Here is a 16,296-nt window from a genome sequence, read left to right as displayed (position 1 = left end):
TTTCCAGAACGGGCTCCGCAAAGTTTGTGCTGAACATAATTCCCAGTTGCATTGATCTCATCTCCCTGTGCGTGACCCATTTCCCTCTATTCCCTGCACGTCCATGTGACGATCCAAAAGCCTCCTAAACGCCACTATCGTATCTGCCTCCACCACCACTCAAAAGTCTTTGGCGAGGAGGCTGAGGCAAGGAGGCGATCACAGAGTCTCTCAAAGATTCAAGGGCCTGTCCCACTGTACGAGGTCATTCAAGAGTTCCCCAGTGTTCTCCCCTGATTCGAGCTTGTGTCATGTACGTAGAGGGTACGTAGGAGCTCGTGGATGTCACGTAGCGGCCCGTACGAGTAACGGTAGGTACTCGGGAAATCCGGTAAACTCGTGACGTTTTTTCAACAGTGTGAAAAACGTCCACGAGTAAAAAAATACTTGTGATGTGGGAGGAAACCGGAGCACCCAGAGAAAGCCCACTCTGTCCCAGGGAGAACGTGCAAACTCCACACAGACTTACTCGTACGAGCCCCTACGTACCCGCTACGTACATTACACGAGCTCGAGTCGGGGGGAAACACGGGAGAGCTCTTGAATTACCTCTTACAGTGGGACAGGCCCTTCAGCCTGCACTTGAGAGTGTGATTTAGCTGCAGTGGTAATGGCAGGTATGTTGTTGCGGGCTCCTCCTGCAGGTTGTGACAAGTCAGTACCCCTGATGACCACACCTGTGGAAATTGTGTCCATATGCCAGTCCTTAAAGACCGCTTTAAGGAACTGGATGAATCCGGGACCCTCCGGGGGAAATGAGAGCTTCTTGGACAGGACCCAGAGCCAGGTTGTCCCACCGAAGGGCCAAGAAGTGATCATTGAGGAAGGGAATGAAAACATGGAGTGCAGGTAACCCCAGTGGCTGTACCTCCTCAGAACGGGTGGCCCAGCGGTAGAGTTGCTGCCTTACAGCGCCAGGGACCCGGGTTTGATCCTGACTACGGGTGCTGTCCGTACGGTGTTTGTACGTTCTCCCCATGGCCTGCGTGGGTTTTCTCCGAGTGCTCCGGTTTCCTCCCACACTCCAAAGACGTACAGCTTTGTAGGTTAATTGACCTGGCATAATTGTAAATTGTCCCCAGTGTATGTAGGATAGTGGAAGTGAGCGGGGATCGCAGGTCGGCACGGACTTGGTGGGCCGAAGGGCCTGCTTCTGTGCTGTATAACTAAACTAAATAGAGAGCTCACCAACGCTAATTTTCAACCAGCAAGTTACAATCCTTCAAGAGCATTTTAAGACCAGTTAGCAAGTCACCTAACTGTGCTTAAAGCCACCAGATGCATCTGTGATCTTTGAAACTTATTTTAGCTGATTGGGTGAGGAAGTGTAGAATTCAACTTGTTGTGAAAATATCATTAATTTCCTCTTTTCCTCTCAGGCAAGTTTTATTGCATTGTTCACTACACTGACTCATTGGGCCCCAGTGAGGAAAAAGAGGAAGAGTCTGCTTCTGCAAATAAGGTAATGAATTGGTCGTTAGATATTTGCACATGAGCACGGCCGAGCTCTTGTTTGTACTCTGTATCCAATGGTAACGCATCGCTTATCATTGTGGTGATCAAGTGGGCACCTCCCTACACTGGTGTTTCGTTGAGATAGGACAAAAAAAAGCGCAAAGTGCTTGAGTAATTAGTCAGGCGGTGTTGCCTCGCGGATCTGAGGATTTAGTGGGAGGGAGGAACTGAAGGGAATCCACATTAGTCAGGAAATGGTGTTCAGTAAACTGTTGGAACCGAAGGTAGATAAATCCCCAGGACCTGATGGTCGGCATCCCAGAGTACTCAAGGAGGTGGCCCTAGAAATCGTGGATGCATTGGTGATCATTTTCCAATGTTTTCTCGACTCTGGATCAGTTCCTGTGGACTGGAGGGTAGCCAATGTAACTGCACTTTTTAAGAAAGGAGGGGGAGAGAAAATGGAGAATTATAGGCCAGTTAGCTGTACATCGGTAGTGGGGAAGGTACTTGGGTCGAGTGTTAAAGATGTTATAGCAGCGCATTTGGAAAGCAGTGACAGGATCGGTCAAAGTCAGCATGGATTTATGAAGGGGAAATCATGCTTGCCTAATATTCTGGATTTTTTTTTTGAGGATGTAACAAGTAGAATGGATAAGGGAGAGCCAGTGGATGTGGTGTATCTGAACTTTCAAAAAGCCTTTGACAAGGTCACACACCATTTAGACTAGTGTGCAAAATTAGAGCACATGGTATTGGGGGTAGGGTATTGACATGGATAGAGAACTGGTTGGCAGACAGGAAGCAAAGAATAGAAATTAACGGGTACTTTTCAGACTGGCAGGCAATGACTAGTGGGGAGCTGCGTGGCTCAGTGCTGGGACTCCAGTTATTTACAATATACATTAGCGATTTAGACGATGGAATTAAATGTGACATTTCCAAGTTTGCAGATGACACAAAGTTGGGTGGCAGTGTGAGCTGCGATGAAGATGCTATGAGGCTGCAGGGTGACTTGGATAGGTTGTGTGAGTGGGCAGAAGCTTGGCAGATGCAGTATAATGTGGATAAATGTGACATTTTCCAATTTGGTGACAAGAACAGGAATGCAGATTATTATCTGAATGGTGTCAGATTAGACAAAGGGGAGGGACAACGAGACCTGTGTGTCCTTGTACATCAGTCACCGAAGGTAAGCATGCAGGTACAGCAGGCAGTGAAGAAAGCTAGTGGCATGTTGGCCTTCATTGCGAGAGGATTTGAGTTTAGGAGCAAGGAGGTCCTTCTGCAGTTGTACAGGGCCCTGGTGAGACCGCACCTGGAGTGTCGTGTGCAATTTTGGGCACCTAATGTGAGGAAGGACATTATTGCTATTGAGAGAGTGCAGCGTAGGTTCACCAGGTTAATCAGGTTAATTCCCGGGATGGCGGGACTGACATATGATGAAAGAATGGGTCGACTGGGCTTGTATTCCCTGGAATTTAGAAGGATGAGAGGGAATGTTATAGAAACATATAAAATTCTTAAAGGATTGGACAGGCTATATGCAGGAAAACATTTCCCAATGTTGGGGGGAGTCCAGAACCAGGGGTCACAGTTTAAGAATAAGAGGTAGGCCATTTAGGACAGAGATGAGGAAAAGCCTTTTCACCCAAAGAGTTGTGAATCTGTGGGATTCTCTGCCACAGAAGGCAGTGGAGGCCAATTCACTGAATGTTTTCAAGAGAGAGTTAGATTTAGCTCTTAGGGCTGAAGGAATAAAGGGATATGGGGAAAAAGCAGAAACGGGGAACTGATTTTAGATGATCAGCCATGATCATATCGAATGGCGGTGCTGGCTGGAAGGGCCGAATGGCCTTATCCTGCACCTATTTTTCTATGGTTCTATGGAATACTCCCATAAGGTTCATCTACACTGTCTATTAACTTTAGACTTTGCTTTAGAGATACAGCGCTGAAACAGGCCCAACGAGTCCGCGCTGACCACAGATCCCCGTACACTTGCTACATCCTACACGCGAGGGACATAGTGAGTATTTTTACCGAAGCCAATGAACCTACAAACCTGTATGTCTTTGGAGTGTGGGAGGAAAACTGAGCTGGCAGAGAAAACCCACGCTGGTCACGGAGAGAACTGGCCTAGGTTTTCTCCGGGTGCTTCAGTTTCCTCCAAAGACATACATGGTTGTAGGTTAATTGGCCGTGGTAAAAAATGTAAATTGTTCCCGGTGCGTAGGATAGTGCTAGTGTGCGGGGATCGCTGGTCGGCGCAGACTGTTCAAAGGGCCTCTTCCTGTGCTGTATGTCTAAACTAAAGTACAACCGGAGATCTGAATATATTTTGGGGGGGAAATAGGCTTTGGTTCACAGATCACTGGCACTAGTTCTGGGGAAAGAGAGTCCTGTTTCAATGAGGAGAGATCTTTATATTGATCAGTCTGGGTGGGGTCAGTGCCCTGGCAAATTGGGCACATGGGATTATAGAGGGGCTTTAAATGTAATAGTGATTGGCAGGGAGGAGTGCCCAGGTGACTAGGAATTTAGAAGTTTCAAGAATTACATTATGGGGTTAAGGGTTTCTGTGGAAGAAGTCGGATATTGAATAGAGTCATAGAGTGATACAGTGGAAACGGGCGCTTCGGCCCAACTCACCCACACCGGCTGACATGTCCCGTCTATACTACTCCCACCTGCCTACGTTTGGCCCATATGCCTCTACACCTGTCCTATCCATGTACCTGTCCAAATGTTTCGTAAACGTTGCGAATAGTACCTGCCTCAACAACCTCCTCCAGCAAGCTCGTTCCATACACCTTGTGTGAAAATGTTACCCCTCAGGCTCCTATAAAATCTTGCCCCCGTCACCTGAAACCTACGTCCTCTGGTTCTCGATTCCCCAGCTCTCGGCCAGAGACTGTGCGTCTACCCGATCTATTCCTCTCATGAGATCACACATCCATAAGATCACACCTCATCCTCCTGCGCTCCAAGGAATAGAGCCCTAACCTGCTTAACCTCTCCCTATAGCTCAGGCCCTCGAGTCCTGGCAACATCCTTGTAAATCATCTCTGCACCCTTTCCAGCTTGACCACATCTTTCCTATAACATGGCGCCCAGAACTGGACACAATACTCTAAATGCAGCCTCACAACGGCAACATGACCTCCCCACTTCTGTACTCAATACTCTGACTGATGAAAGTCAGATGAATGGCTGATTAGCTGAAGACTGATGAATAGCTTTGAACCAAATCGTTTCTTTTATCCAATGCTTGTTTTTTTTTTAAATCTTTCCTGTGTTCCCTTGACAGGAGGATCTTGATGGAGAAATGGAATTGGAGAAGAATGCATGTAAGTGACAATCAAAATTGGGTAGTATTTACGTTGGTAACCAGTAATTTATTCTTGACGATATATTAGTAAATGCAAGGACGAGCATCGAAACCAGAGGACATAGGTTTAAGGTGAGGGGGAAGATGAAATAGGAACCTGAGGGGCAACTTGTTTTACAGGAGAGGTGGTAGGTATTCTGAGCAGCACAGCGGTAGAGCTGCTGCCTTACAGCACTAGAAACCCGGGTTCGAGTCTGACTACGGGTGCTGTCTATACGGAGTTTGCACATTTTCCCTGTGACCATGTGGGTTTCCCTCGGCTGCTCTGGTTCCCTCCCACATTCCAAAGACCTGAAGGTTTGCAGATTCTGTAAATTGTCCCTAGTGTGTACAATAGATCTAGTGTACAGAGTGATCATTGGTGGGTGTGGGGTTGGTGGGTCGAAGTGTCTGTTCTCGAAACAAAACTGAACTAAAATATAAGGAACGAGTTGCAGGAAGAGGTAGATGAGGCAGGTACTATCATAACTTTGAAGAAACATTTGGACTGGTACATATATTGGACAGGTTTAGAGGGTTATGGGCCAAACACAGGCAGGTGGGATTAGTGTAGATGGGGCATGTCGGTTGGCATGGACAAGTTGGGCCAAAGGGCGTGCTTCCACGCTGTATGATGATGACTATCTGTCAGACAACATACTTGTCCTATGCAGTTGTCCACAAGGTGAGTACTTCACTTCATGCTACTCTCAACGGATGACTGCTTGGTTGAGCTTATGAAGGAAGTGTAGACCAGGAAAGAGAGATAAGATGCTCCAGATTCTACCCAGATCATAGACAGGTTACTGATCAGGAGGCCATACAGCCCATCAAGCCTTTTCTAATAAAGATAGACCACAAAATGCTGGAGTAATTCAGCGGGTCAGGCAGTATCTCTGGAGAACATGGATAGGTGACGTTTTGGATGATAGATGGAGACAGTTGAATCTAGACAAGTACTTAAATTGCCAATGCTAAGGCTATGGACCCAATGCAGGTAAATGGGATCAGAGTCGATTGGTACCAAGGGTAGCATGGGGATTGTGGGCTGAAGGGCCTGTTTCCATGTTGCGTGACTTTGACTCTATCACCAGGGACAATGAGAAGATCAGAGCTGATTTTCCATTTTGTCATGAATATGGGCAGCGCTTCATTCTGTGCAATGATTTTAAAATTGTAAAGTGGCAAAATATGTGAATGAGAAACAGTATGCATAGCATGGGGCGGCACGGTGGTACAATGACTGCTTGAAGTCTGCGATGGTGCCTTACAGCGCCAGAGTCCTGGGTTTGATCCTGACTATGGGTGTTATCTGTATGGAGTTCTCCCTGTGAACGCATGGGGTTTTTTTTTCCTGGGTGCTCAGGTTTCCTCCCACATTCCAAAGACATGCGGGTTTGTAGGTGAATTGGCTTCTGTGAATTGTAAAAATTGACCCTGGTGTGTAGGATAGTGCTAGTGTAGGGGGTGATCGCTGGTCGGTGTGGACTTGGTGGGCTGTTTCTGCACTGTATCACTAAAGTCTAAATTATAGGTAGCTCATAGTCAGCTATTCAAGGCAACAGGTTGGACAACGAATGCATCCTGCTCTAATAATAATAATAATAATAAATTTTATTTAATGGGCGCCTTTCAGACATCTCAAGGACACCTTACATAGTAATCGGAATAACATATAATCGGAATATAACAAGTAATAAAGACATCACAGAGACACAAATTAAAAACAGAATTCAATCCAAAAACAGAAAATCAAAAACACAGTGTGAAGAGAGAGCAGCGGCAGCCAAAGTTAGCGATGTTGCTTTCATTATTATTTTAAAACTGTATTAATAGCTCGTTCCTGCAAAATAAGGCATGATACATCTGACACTGTATAACTCGATTAAGATGATTGCATTTCAACAAGAATCTTTTATGTCCTTATTGTCACAGATGGAGAAGATGACATAGATGGTCTTCAAGGTGTTGGAGAAATTGGAAAGCAAGGGGATGAAGAACACAAAGTCACAGAAAAAAGTTAGTCCAACAACTCTAATAGAAGCATCTTATTCATTTTACTCTACGCTGGGGTATCTGGTTGAGTGCCATCAGCAGCAAGTTCGGAGGTTTGGACCAATGGTCAAAACATGTTGACCTTCATGAGCGGAAGATTTAGTTTCTGTTTAGTAGACGCGACAGCACAACTGTTGACATCAGTTCATTGCATTAATTACATCTGGAACAAGATGGGAGTTGAAAGGTCTGAGATCGGAAACTTTGCTTTGTTAACCTCAATTCTCATAAGTTTCTCCATCATGAGATGCAGGCTGAGGTAATAGCAGATTTTTACAGTCTCGTGTAGATGGGACATGTGGGCATGTTGGGCTGAAGGGCCTGTTTCCACATTGTATGACTGCGACCAGCAAAGATTTGCAGAACCAAGTGAATTTTTCTGTATGTTTTGAATGTATAATCATATATCAACTCACTGGAGATGTATTGGTTTGTAAAGAAAGTCAAGTAGGCTTAAGACAGAATAACAATCAGAACATTGACAAATCTCCATTATATTGCAACAAGAGGGAGAACTTCTATCTTTGATTTTTAAGGGCATCTTTGAGGCCTAGTCACAGATGTAGTGATCAATTGGGTGATTTTTTCTGGTCAAGCATATGTGGATAGTTTCACTGTGCAGTGCATACGTGAAGATAAAGGGCCATTGAACCATTGGGAATTGGTGGAAGCACTCGATTAGTTTTCATCAGAACTGGCCAACTCTAATACACGTTGGAAAGGCTGGTGATTTAGTCAGATGGGGGTAGTTTAAAGAAGATGTGCAGGGTGAATATTTGACAGAGTGAGGTGGGTGCCTGGAAAGTGCTGCTATTTGTGGTGGTGGATTTGATAGTTCTGTTTCAGAGACTTTTAGATCGATTCATGGCTATGGAGGGATAGGCATCACATGTAGGCAGAGGGTGATTGCCATCGTGTTTGGCACAGACACATTGTGGGCTGAAGGGCTTGATCCTTTGCTGTGCATTTTTATGTTATCTAAAACTAGTTGACATTGGTATTGAGTCCAGAGGGTTGTGACATGCTTAGTTGGAAGATGTGGCCTAGAGTTGGCATTGGGCTTTGTTAGAATGGTGTAAGTAGCCAAAAACAAAGTGATCTGAGTGGTGATTAGATGGAGTGGCCGTTTGCTTCAAGGCAGGAGTGGCATCATGGTTAAGTTATTGGGCGGCACGGTGACACAACGGTAGAGTTGCCGCCTCACAGCGCCAGAGACCCGGGTTCGATCCTGACTACGGGTGCTGCCTGTACGGAGTTCGTACATTTTCCCCTTGACCTGCGTGGGTTTTCTCCGGATGTTCCAGTTTCCTCCCACACTCCAAAGACGTAGGTTAATTAGCTTCGGTGGGGAAAAAAATTGTGAATTGTCCTTAGTGTGCAGGAAAGTACAGGGATCGCTGGTCAGTGTGGACTCGTTGGGCCGAAGGGCCTATTCCTGCGTTGTATATCTAAAACTAAACTATACTATACCTGTCTCTGCGACAAATACATTGAACAGCCCTAGTGTCAACCCTACTCAGGACTTCCCCTTCACTTCTTTGATGACCGGGTTGGCAATGCCTCCTTCTCTCATTATAAACCCAAAGATTCATTGACTTTTGGTGCCAATTTCCAGCTTGCTCTCACTTCTACATGGTCCTTCCCTTTCTTGACCTCTATCTCCATCTCAGGAGATGGGTTAGCAAGTAATATCTATTAGCTTGGTATGTATAGGGAGGAACTGCAGATGCTGGTTTACAACCAAGATAGACACAAAATGCTGAACCTGGACATTATAGTTTTCAGGTTCCTCTATCTACTTCATGCCATCGGGAAGAAGGTACAGGAGCCTATAAACTGTAACGCCCAGGTTCAGGAACAACTTCTTCCCAACAACCATCAGGCTATTAAACTACAATCTCCATATAAGCTTCGAACTCCTCTGTTCTCTGAAGAAGGGTCTTGACCAGAAACATAATCTATTCCTTTTCTCCAGAGACCTGTAATGTGGTGACCAGAACTGCACACAATACTCCAAACAAACTGAAAACACATTTGGTTTATAACATTCCCGAATTCTGTTGAAAGGTCGTCTAGCTGAAATGCTGACTCTGATTCCCTCTCTGTCAATGCTGCCTGAACTGCTCAAGGTCTGCAGGATGATACGTTTTAACAACGCACGCGGCCTTCTCGTTTGAGAATGTATGCTCTTCTTTATGGCGGGCAGCGCCGGAGACCGGGGTTCGATCCTGACTACGGGTGCTGTCTGTACGGAGTTTGTACGTTCTCCCCCTGACCGCATTTGTTTTCTGCGAGATCTTCGGTTTCCTCCCACACTCCAAAGACGTTGTATAGGTTTGTAGGTTAATTGGCTTGGTGTATGTGTGAATTGTCCCTTGTGTGTGTGTGTAGGATGTGCGGGGATCTCTGGTCGGCGTGGACTGGATGGGCCGAAGGGCCTGTTTCTCTCTATAACACTAAAACTTCATGAAACTTTCAGTTCCCGGTTCGTGGATCCCACAGCACACCAAATATCTCTGGCCACCATGACGGGGTTCTGCTTTCTGCCACAGAGGGCTGTGGAGGCCAAGTCAATGGGTAGTTTTAAGTCGGAGATAGACAGATTTGTGATTAGTACGGGTGGCTGGGGTTATGGGGGAAAAGGCAGGAGAATGGGGTTGAGAGGGAAATATAGATCAGGCATGATTGAATGGTGGAGTAGACTTGATGGGCCGAATGGACTAATTTCGCTGCTATCACTTATGAACATACGAACAGGAAGATGCTAGATTTTTTTGTCAATTGTGGTGCTGTTGTTTAAAGGTGGTCCAGTGGGAGTCTCTCAACTTCCAGAGAGGCTCATCGTGTCCAAACCCCCCTCCTTGTGGTACAGACACAATACACTAACTTAGTGCATGGGAAATTGTAGTTGAGAAGCTGCAAACCTTAGAAACCATTCATTATCCCAGTCCATAGTTCCATCTCCATGGCCACTGATTTTCCCGTAAGGTAATTGATTGAAACAATACGAGAGTGTTGTTCTGCGGCACAACAGTGTAACTGGTAGACCTGCCGCCCGATCAAATGGTTCAACTGAAGGGAAATAGTTGAGAATGCATTATTAACACCATTACTGTTCAGGTCTCTCCTGGTTCACAAGGAGACCAGATTCTTAAATAACCAGCACAGAGGCGCAGCGGTGGAGCTGCTGACTTGCAGCGCCAGAGACCCGTGTTCGATCCTGGCCTTGAGTGTGGAGTTTGCACGTTCTCCCTGTGACCACACGGGTTTCCTCCGGGTGCTCCAATTTCCTCCTGCTTCCTAAAGACGTGCGGGTTTATTGGTGAATTGGCCCTTTGCAAATTGTCCCGAGTTTGTCGGGAGTGGATGAGAAAATGGGATAACGTGGAACCAGTGTGGACGGGTGAATGATGGTTGACGTGGACTCGGTGAGCCGAAGGGACTGTTTCCGTGCTGTGTCTCTAAACTAAACTATAAGATCATTTTCCCCTAATAAGTATCTTTGTGATGCACAGAGCATGGCAGTGTACTTGGCATGAGGCTTCTAACACCAGCTGACAGGAACCCTTCACAAAATATGGTGCAGGTACAACCTTATCATTTAACTCTTGTCCTTCCGTCATTGTGCTACCCAACTAAACACACTAACAAACGCTGGGAATCCCAAGATGTGCGAAACATTTTACAAGGCAATGTATGTATGAGATTTTATGAATGAAGACTGCCGTAATGTGACCGATGAAATGACGGGCTTTAACTGAAGAGAAATGGCTGCCAGTGCATTACTAACACCGTTCCTTAAAACATTTGTGTTCAGGTCTCTCCTGGTTAAGAAGCGGACTAGATTCTCAAATAATCAGCACAGAGGTAGAGCTGCTGCCTCACAGCTCCGGGTTTGATCCTGACTTACTTAGTGCAGGAGGAATTACAGTTGGAAAGATGACACACTTTAGCACCCAGTAGCGATACCACTCTATAGCTCCATCTCTATGGCCACCGATTATTTTTCCCATAAGGGTCATGTTTGTTCGGAGTTCGCACGTTCTCCCTGTGGATTTTCTCCGGGTGCTCCAGTTTCCCACCACGTTCCAAAGACGTGCAGGTTTGTACGTTGATTTGAATTGCCCCTGGGATGCAAAAGTGGGATAACGTTGAGCTAGTGTACGGGTGAAGCACAGCGCCAGACCCGGGTTCAATCCTGAATACGGTTGCAGTCGGTGCTGAGTTTGTACATTCTCCCCTTGACGGCGTGGGTTTTCTCCGGGTGCGCCTGTTTCCTCCCACATTCCAAAAGACGTGCAGCCTTGTAAGTTAATTGGCATTGGTAAAAATGTAAATTGTTCCTAGTGTGTATAGGATAAGTGTCAGTGAGCGGGGATCGCTGGTTGGTGCGGACGGTGGGCCGATGGGCCTGTTTCTGCGATGTATCTCCAAACCAAACATAGATTGGGTGACGTTTCGGGTCGGGACACTTCTTCCCGTTGCATGAAGATGTGTTAAGTGAATGTTCACTGACCATGGGAGACCTGTAATAACTTGCTTTGTCCGTGGCCATTTGTACTAACACCAATCTCAAAGTTGCTGTTTGAAGCTTGCGATGTTCACCGTTTGTGCCACATACTGCTGTTGTTTGTTGTCTGCTATGTACCTGGTTGAGAAGAACTGGATGCAGAAACATTCATGAGCAAACAAGTGTGTTTTTCACCACTGACAGTGAGAGAGAGAACAGGGGGAATGTCTGTCATAAGGTGCAGGCCAAGGTTGTCAAGGCAACAATGACTTTCAGAGACAAGATAAACTGCAGATGCACGCATCTCGAACAAAAACACAAAGTGCTGGAGTAATTCAGCGGGTCAGGCAGCATCTGTGGAGGAGGTGGATAAGGTGGCATTTCGGGTTGGGTCTCTTCTTCAGACTTTTCTTTCAGAACCAGCAGTGGAGATGGAAGAGACAGAAAGAAACAACTTGAAGCAGAAAAGGTGGTTAGAGAGAGGAAGAGGTAACCTGAAAGGGCGGCTGGTAGAACTACTGCGTCGTAGGGCCAGAGATCCGGGTTCGATCCTGACCTCGGGTGCTGTCTGTGTGGAGTTTGCACGTAGATTTCTTCCAGGTGCTCCGGCTTCCTCCCACACGCGCAGGTCTTTACGTTAATTGACTTCTGCAAAAAGAAAATGTCCCCAGTGTACAGGAAGTGGATGACAAAGGAGGAAACTATAGAACTGTGTAGGAAGGAACTGGTGATTTAAACCGAAGATAGACACAAAAAGCTGGAGTAACTCAGCGGGTCAGACAGCATTTCCAGAGAAAAGGACTAGGCGACGTTTCGGGTCGAGATCCTTTTTCAGGTCTTGACTCGAAATGTCACCTATTTTCTCCAGAGATGCTGCCTGACCCACTGAGTTACTCTAACTTTTTGTGTCTATAATATAGAACTAGTGTGAACGGGTGATCATTGGACGGAATGGAATCAGTGGGCCGAAGGGCCTTTTTTCCATATTGTATCTCTAAACATATAAGCCTTTAGAATCCTTCCAATTTTATTGTCCACTTTTCGTTTCCCTCTCGTAGAAACATAGAAACATAGAAAATAGGTGCCGGAGTAGGCCATTCGGCCCTTCGAGCCTGCACCGCCACTCGATATGATCATGGCTGATCATCCAACTCAGTATCCCATCCCTGCCTTCTCTCCATACCCCCTGATCCCTTCAGCCACGAGGGCCACATCTAACTCCCTCTTAAATATAGCAAATGAACTGGCCTCAACTACCTTCTGTGGCAGAGAATTCCAGAGATTCACCACTCTCTGTGTAAAAAATGATTTTCTCATCTCGGTCCTAAAAGACTTCCCTCTTATCCTTAAACTGTGACCCCTAGTTCTGGACTTCCCCAACATCGGGAATAATCTTCCTGCATCTAGCCTGTCCAACCTCTTAAGAATTTTGTAAGTTTCTATAAGATCCCCCCTCAATCTTCTAAATTCTAGCGAGTACAAGCCGAGTCTATCCAGTCTTTCTTCATATGAAAGTCCTGACATCCCAGGAATCAGTATGGTGAACCTTCTCTGTACTCCCTCTATGGCAAGAATGTCTTTCCTCAGATTAGGAGACCAAAACTGTACGCAATACTCCAGGTGTGGTCTCACCAAGACCCTGTACAACTGCAGTAGAACCAAGTGGAAGCATAGATCACCCATCGATGAATCGGGGGAAGTGTGATTTTCTTGTAGCACAGTGTTATGTCACAACAGTTTGGTGCGACAGAAAAATCTTCTCGAAGTGACTTATAAGGTCAACTTGTGACCGAGATTTGGGAGCAAGCAGTTTCACTTGTGACCACTTCCCACTGTGGCAACAATGCTCTTTCTAATCATTTTCCTCTTTAGTGGAAAACTGCATTGTCTTGTGGTCTTGTGGTTGAGTACCAGATGAGCATTCATATTTTTAATATGAATTACTGGTCCAGATTGCTTTCAGCAGTGGATTGCTGGTCAAAGTCAGCTATCGTATTGAATAGGTCTTAATTAAACTGGCCTAAACACTGTCTGATCCTGTTGCTTCTGCATTGCTAGTTCCCTTGTTCCATGTTAGCCAAGTTGTTCCAAGCTAGATGCAGGAAAAATGTTCCCAATGTTGGGCGAGTCCAGAACCAGGGGCTGCAGTCTTAGAATAAAGGGGAGGCCATTTAAGACTGTGGTGAGAATAAACGTTTTCACCCAGAGAGTTGTGAATTTGTGGAATTCCCTGCCACTGCAGGCCAAATTGTGGAATTCCCTGCGTTGGAGGCTAAATCACTGGATGGATTTAAGAGAGAGTTAGATAGAGCTCTAGGGGCTGGTAGAATCAAGGGATATAGGGAGAAGGCAGGCACAGGTCTGAAGAAGGGTTTTGGCCCAAAACGTTGCCTATTTCCTTCGCTCCATAGATGCTGCTGCACCCGCTGAGTTTCTCCAGCATTTTTGTGTACCCAAGGGTTATTGATTGGGGACGATCAGCCATGATCACAATGAATGGCGGTGCTGGCTCGAAGGGCCAAATGGCCTCCTCCTGCACCTATTTTCTATGTTTCCATGTTACTCAGTCTGTATTGCCTGCAAGCCTATATTGCCATTCTGTATTCCTCACAGCCCTGTGTTATCAATGTGCGTTGCCCCAACTCTGCATTCACATTGCAGACCCAGCCTTCGCCTTGCATTAACCAGTCTGTACAACCCCCATGTCTGGCTCTCAGCTTGAGGTGACGTGGAGTGAATGAAAACAGCTTCACCAGCCCTGGAGACGGCACCCATTTCTAACAGTCCGTTTTTATGCTGTCTTTTTCATTCTTCTCAAAAACGTGCAGGCTTTTGTTTCGCAGTCTATGGTAGGCCGCCAGAGGTCCAAACACAAGTGCAGCGGTGATCCCGGTCTTACTGCAGGATCCGGAAGAAATTCTTTGGATTATAAAAATGTTACTGAGCCCGTCAAGGCAGAATATAAACGTCACACTGCAGGATGCCCCTCTCCGCCTCCATCAGACCTCACTGGGGCAAGCGGTGTCCCATCTTCCTGTTTGGAACTTCCGCCATTGCTTGATGGCAATGTCAGACCATCTGGCCATAAAACCAAACTCAACGCGGAGGGAGATGGCGCCTTCAAGACTGGGCAGATCGCAACTCCCGATAAGATCATCGAAGCGAGGTTCGAGGTCACCGAGTCCCGTATATCTGAGCCTTTACCATCACGTCCCGGTAAACCTTCGCACGTGGACAATGCCGACAGGGCACCGGACACTGCCAGCTATGAGGGGGTTTCCGCAAATGAACGCCGGGCCTGCAGAGTTTCCCCCAGGGTTAATAACGTGAACATTGAAGCGAACGTAGAGGACACGGAACGGGAAGCTGAGTGTAGCCGTCTTCCAGTGGGATCATCTTCAGTCAACGTTGAGCGCAAACCAGCCAGGGGCGAGGAGAGAAATATTGGTCCGGTGCCAAAGAAGAAACTGTCTCTTTCGACGAGCATAAGACACAGACTGGCCAGACTGAGTGTAACTGATTCTGATTCAGATGGTGAGGAGGGAGGCACACCGCACCATGTCGGGCCTGGTGACAAAACATCACTTGGGAACTCGGTACCCGTTCCATCAACTTGCATCAGCGCAGAATTCCCAGAGTCGGGTCGGCAGCAGAAGATCCCGATGAACTCCTCATCTGCACCAAGGACAGCAGGAGACAGCAGGAGCGCTGAGGACCAAGAGCGAAATCAGGTTTATTGGGACTCGTCGGGTCCGACTTTAAGGAATAAGTCAAGTCCAAACGCAGTTCATCCATTGCACGCAAACCGCCAACTGGATCGAACCTCGAAGGAATTAGTACAAGAGGAAAAACCAGGCTCTGAGACATTGAGGTCTAAGCTTAATTCCTTGTCCAAAGTGTTTTCTCGTTTATCAAAAAGCGAGAAGAAAAGTAAAGAACGTACAAGTGTTACTCATTTGCCAAATGCAGAGATACCAATACCCCAAGTATCTTCCGTGCCTGAAGAGGAAGGTAAGGATTCACGTGGCCTGTTGTGTTTGTTTTTGTTTACATCATTTTCTAAGAATAAGGAGTCTTAAAGGAGAACTGAATAGGCGGTGTGTTCTGGGGACCCATCATAGTATTGATTATAGCTTATTGAAGGACATGAAGGGGCATCATGGTGGCACAGTGGTAGAGTTCCTGCCTTACAGCGCCAGAGACCCGGGTTCGATTCTGACTACAGGTGCTGTCTGCATGGAGTTTATACATTCTCCCCGTGACCACGTGAATTTTCTCCGAGATCTTTGGTTTCCCCTCACACTCCAAAGACGTGCAGACAACATAGGTTAATTGACTTGGTATAAATGTAAATTGTCCCTATGTGTAGAATTGTGTTATGTGCGGGGATCGCTGGTCGGCATGGACTCGGTGGGCCGAAGGGCCTGTTTCCACGCCGTATACCTAAAACTAAAACTAAACTAAAAACTAAATGCCAACACTGAGTCTATTGCCATTTCAAATAAGATTTACTTTATCTATAGTTAAGAAGTAAGACATGAAAAGAATCCCTGTTAAGGGCCTGTCCCACTTGCGTGATTTTTTTCGGCGGCTGCCGGCACCCATCATACTCGCAGCAGATGGCTGAAATATTTCCAAATGTTGAAAATCCAGCGGTACAACTCTTTGGGCGACTACTCACGACCGTACAGGCGACATGTCGCATCTTTGGAGAGAAGGCAAGCATCTTTGGAAAGAAGGCAAGGGTGACGTTTCGGGTCGAGACCCTTCTTCAGTCACTGAGAATGTGCCAACTCCACACAGACAGCACCTGATGATCGAACCTGGGGTCTTTGGCGCTGTGAGGCGGCAATTTTCCCAGCTGCAT

The 16,296-nt window shown here is 46.5% G+C and overlaps 1 protein-coding gene across 3 annotated transcripts in view; it reads left to right on the top strand.

Moving 5' to 3' along the window:
* LOC116986948 (F-actin-monooxygenase mical1-like) overlaps positions 1–16,296 on the top strand; it is an 88,786-nt gene that overhangs the window by 51,630 nt on the left and 20,860 nt on the right. For 2 of the 3 annotated variants that reach the window (XM_033042785.1, XM_033042784.1), the window contains 5 exons: positions 1,419–1,501; positions 4,805–4,844; positions 6,800–6,883; positions 10,435–10,505; positions 14,258–15,440. In XM_033042785.1, coding sequence (XP_032898676.1) covers positions 1,419–1,501; positions 4,805–4,844; positions 6,800–6,883; positions 10,435–10,505; positions 14,258–15,440 — 1,461 coding nt within the window. The remainder of the gene's footprint in view (positions 1–1,418; positions 1,502–4,804; positions 4,845–6,799; positions 6,884–10,434; positions 10,506–14,257; positions 15,441–16,296) is intronic. The other variant, XM_033042786.1, reaches the window with a different exon arrangement.

This window comes from Amblyraja radiata, chromosome 24 (assembly GCF_010909765.2).
Source record: "Amblyraja radiata isolate CabotCenter1 chromosome 24, sAmbRad1.1.pri, whole genome shotgun sequence".
Classification (NCBI taxonomy): Eukaryota; Metazoa; Chordata; class Chondrichthyes; order Rajiformes; family Rajidae; genus Amblyraja; species Amblyraja radiata.
This window is presented reverse-complemented; position numbering and strand designations above follow the sequence as displayed.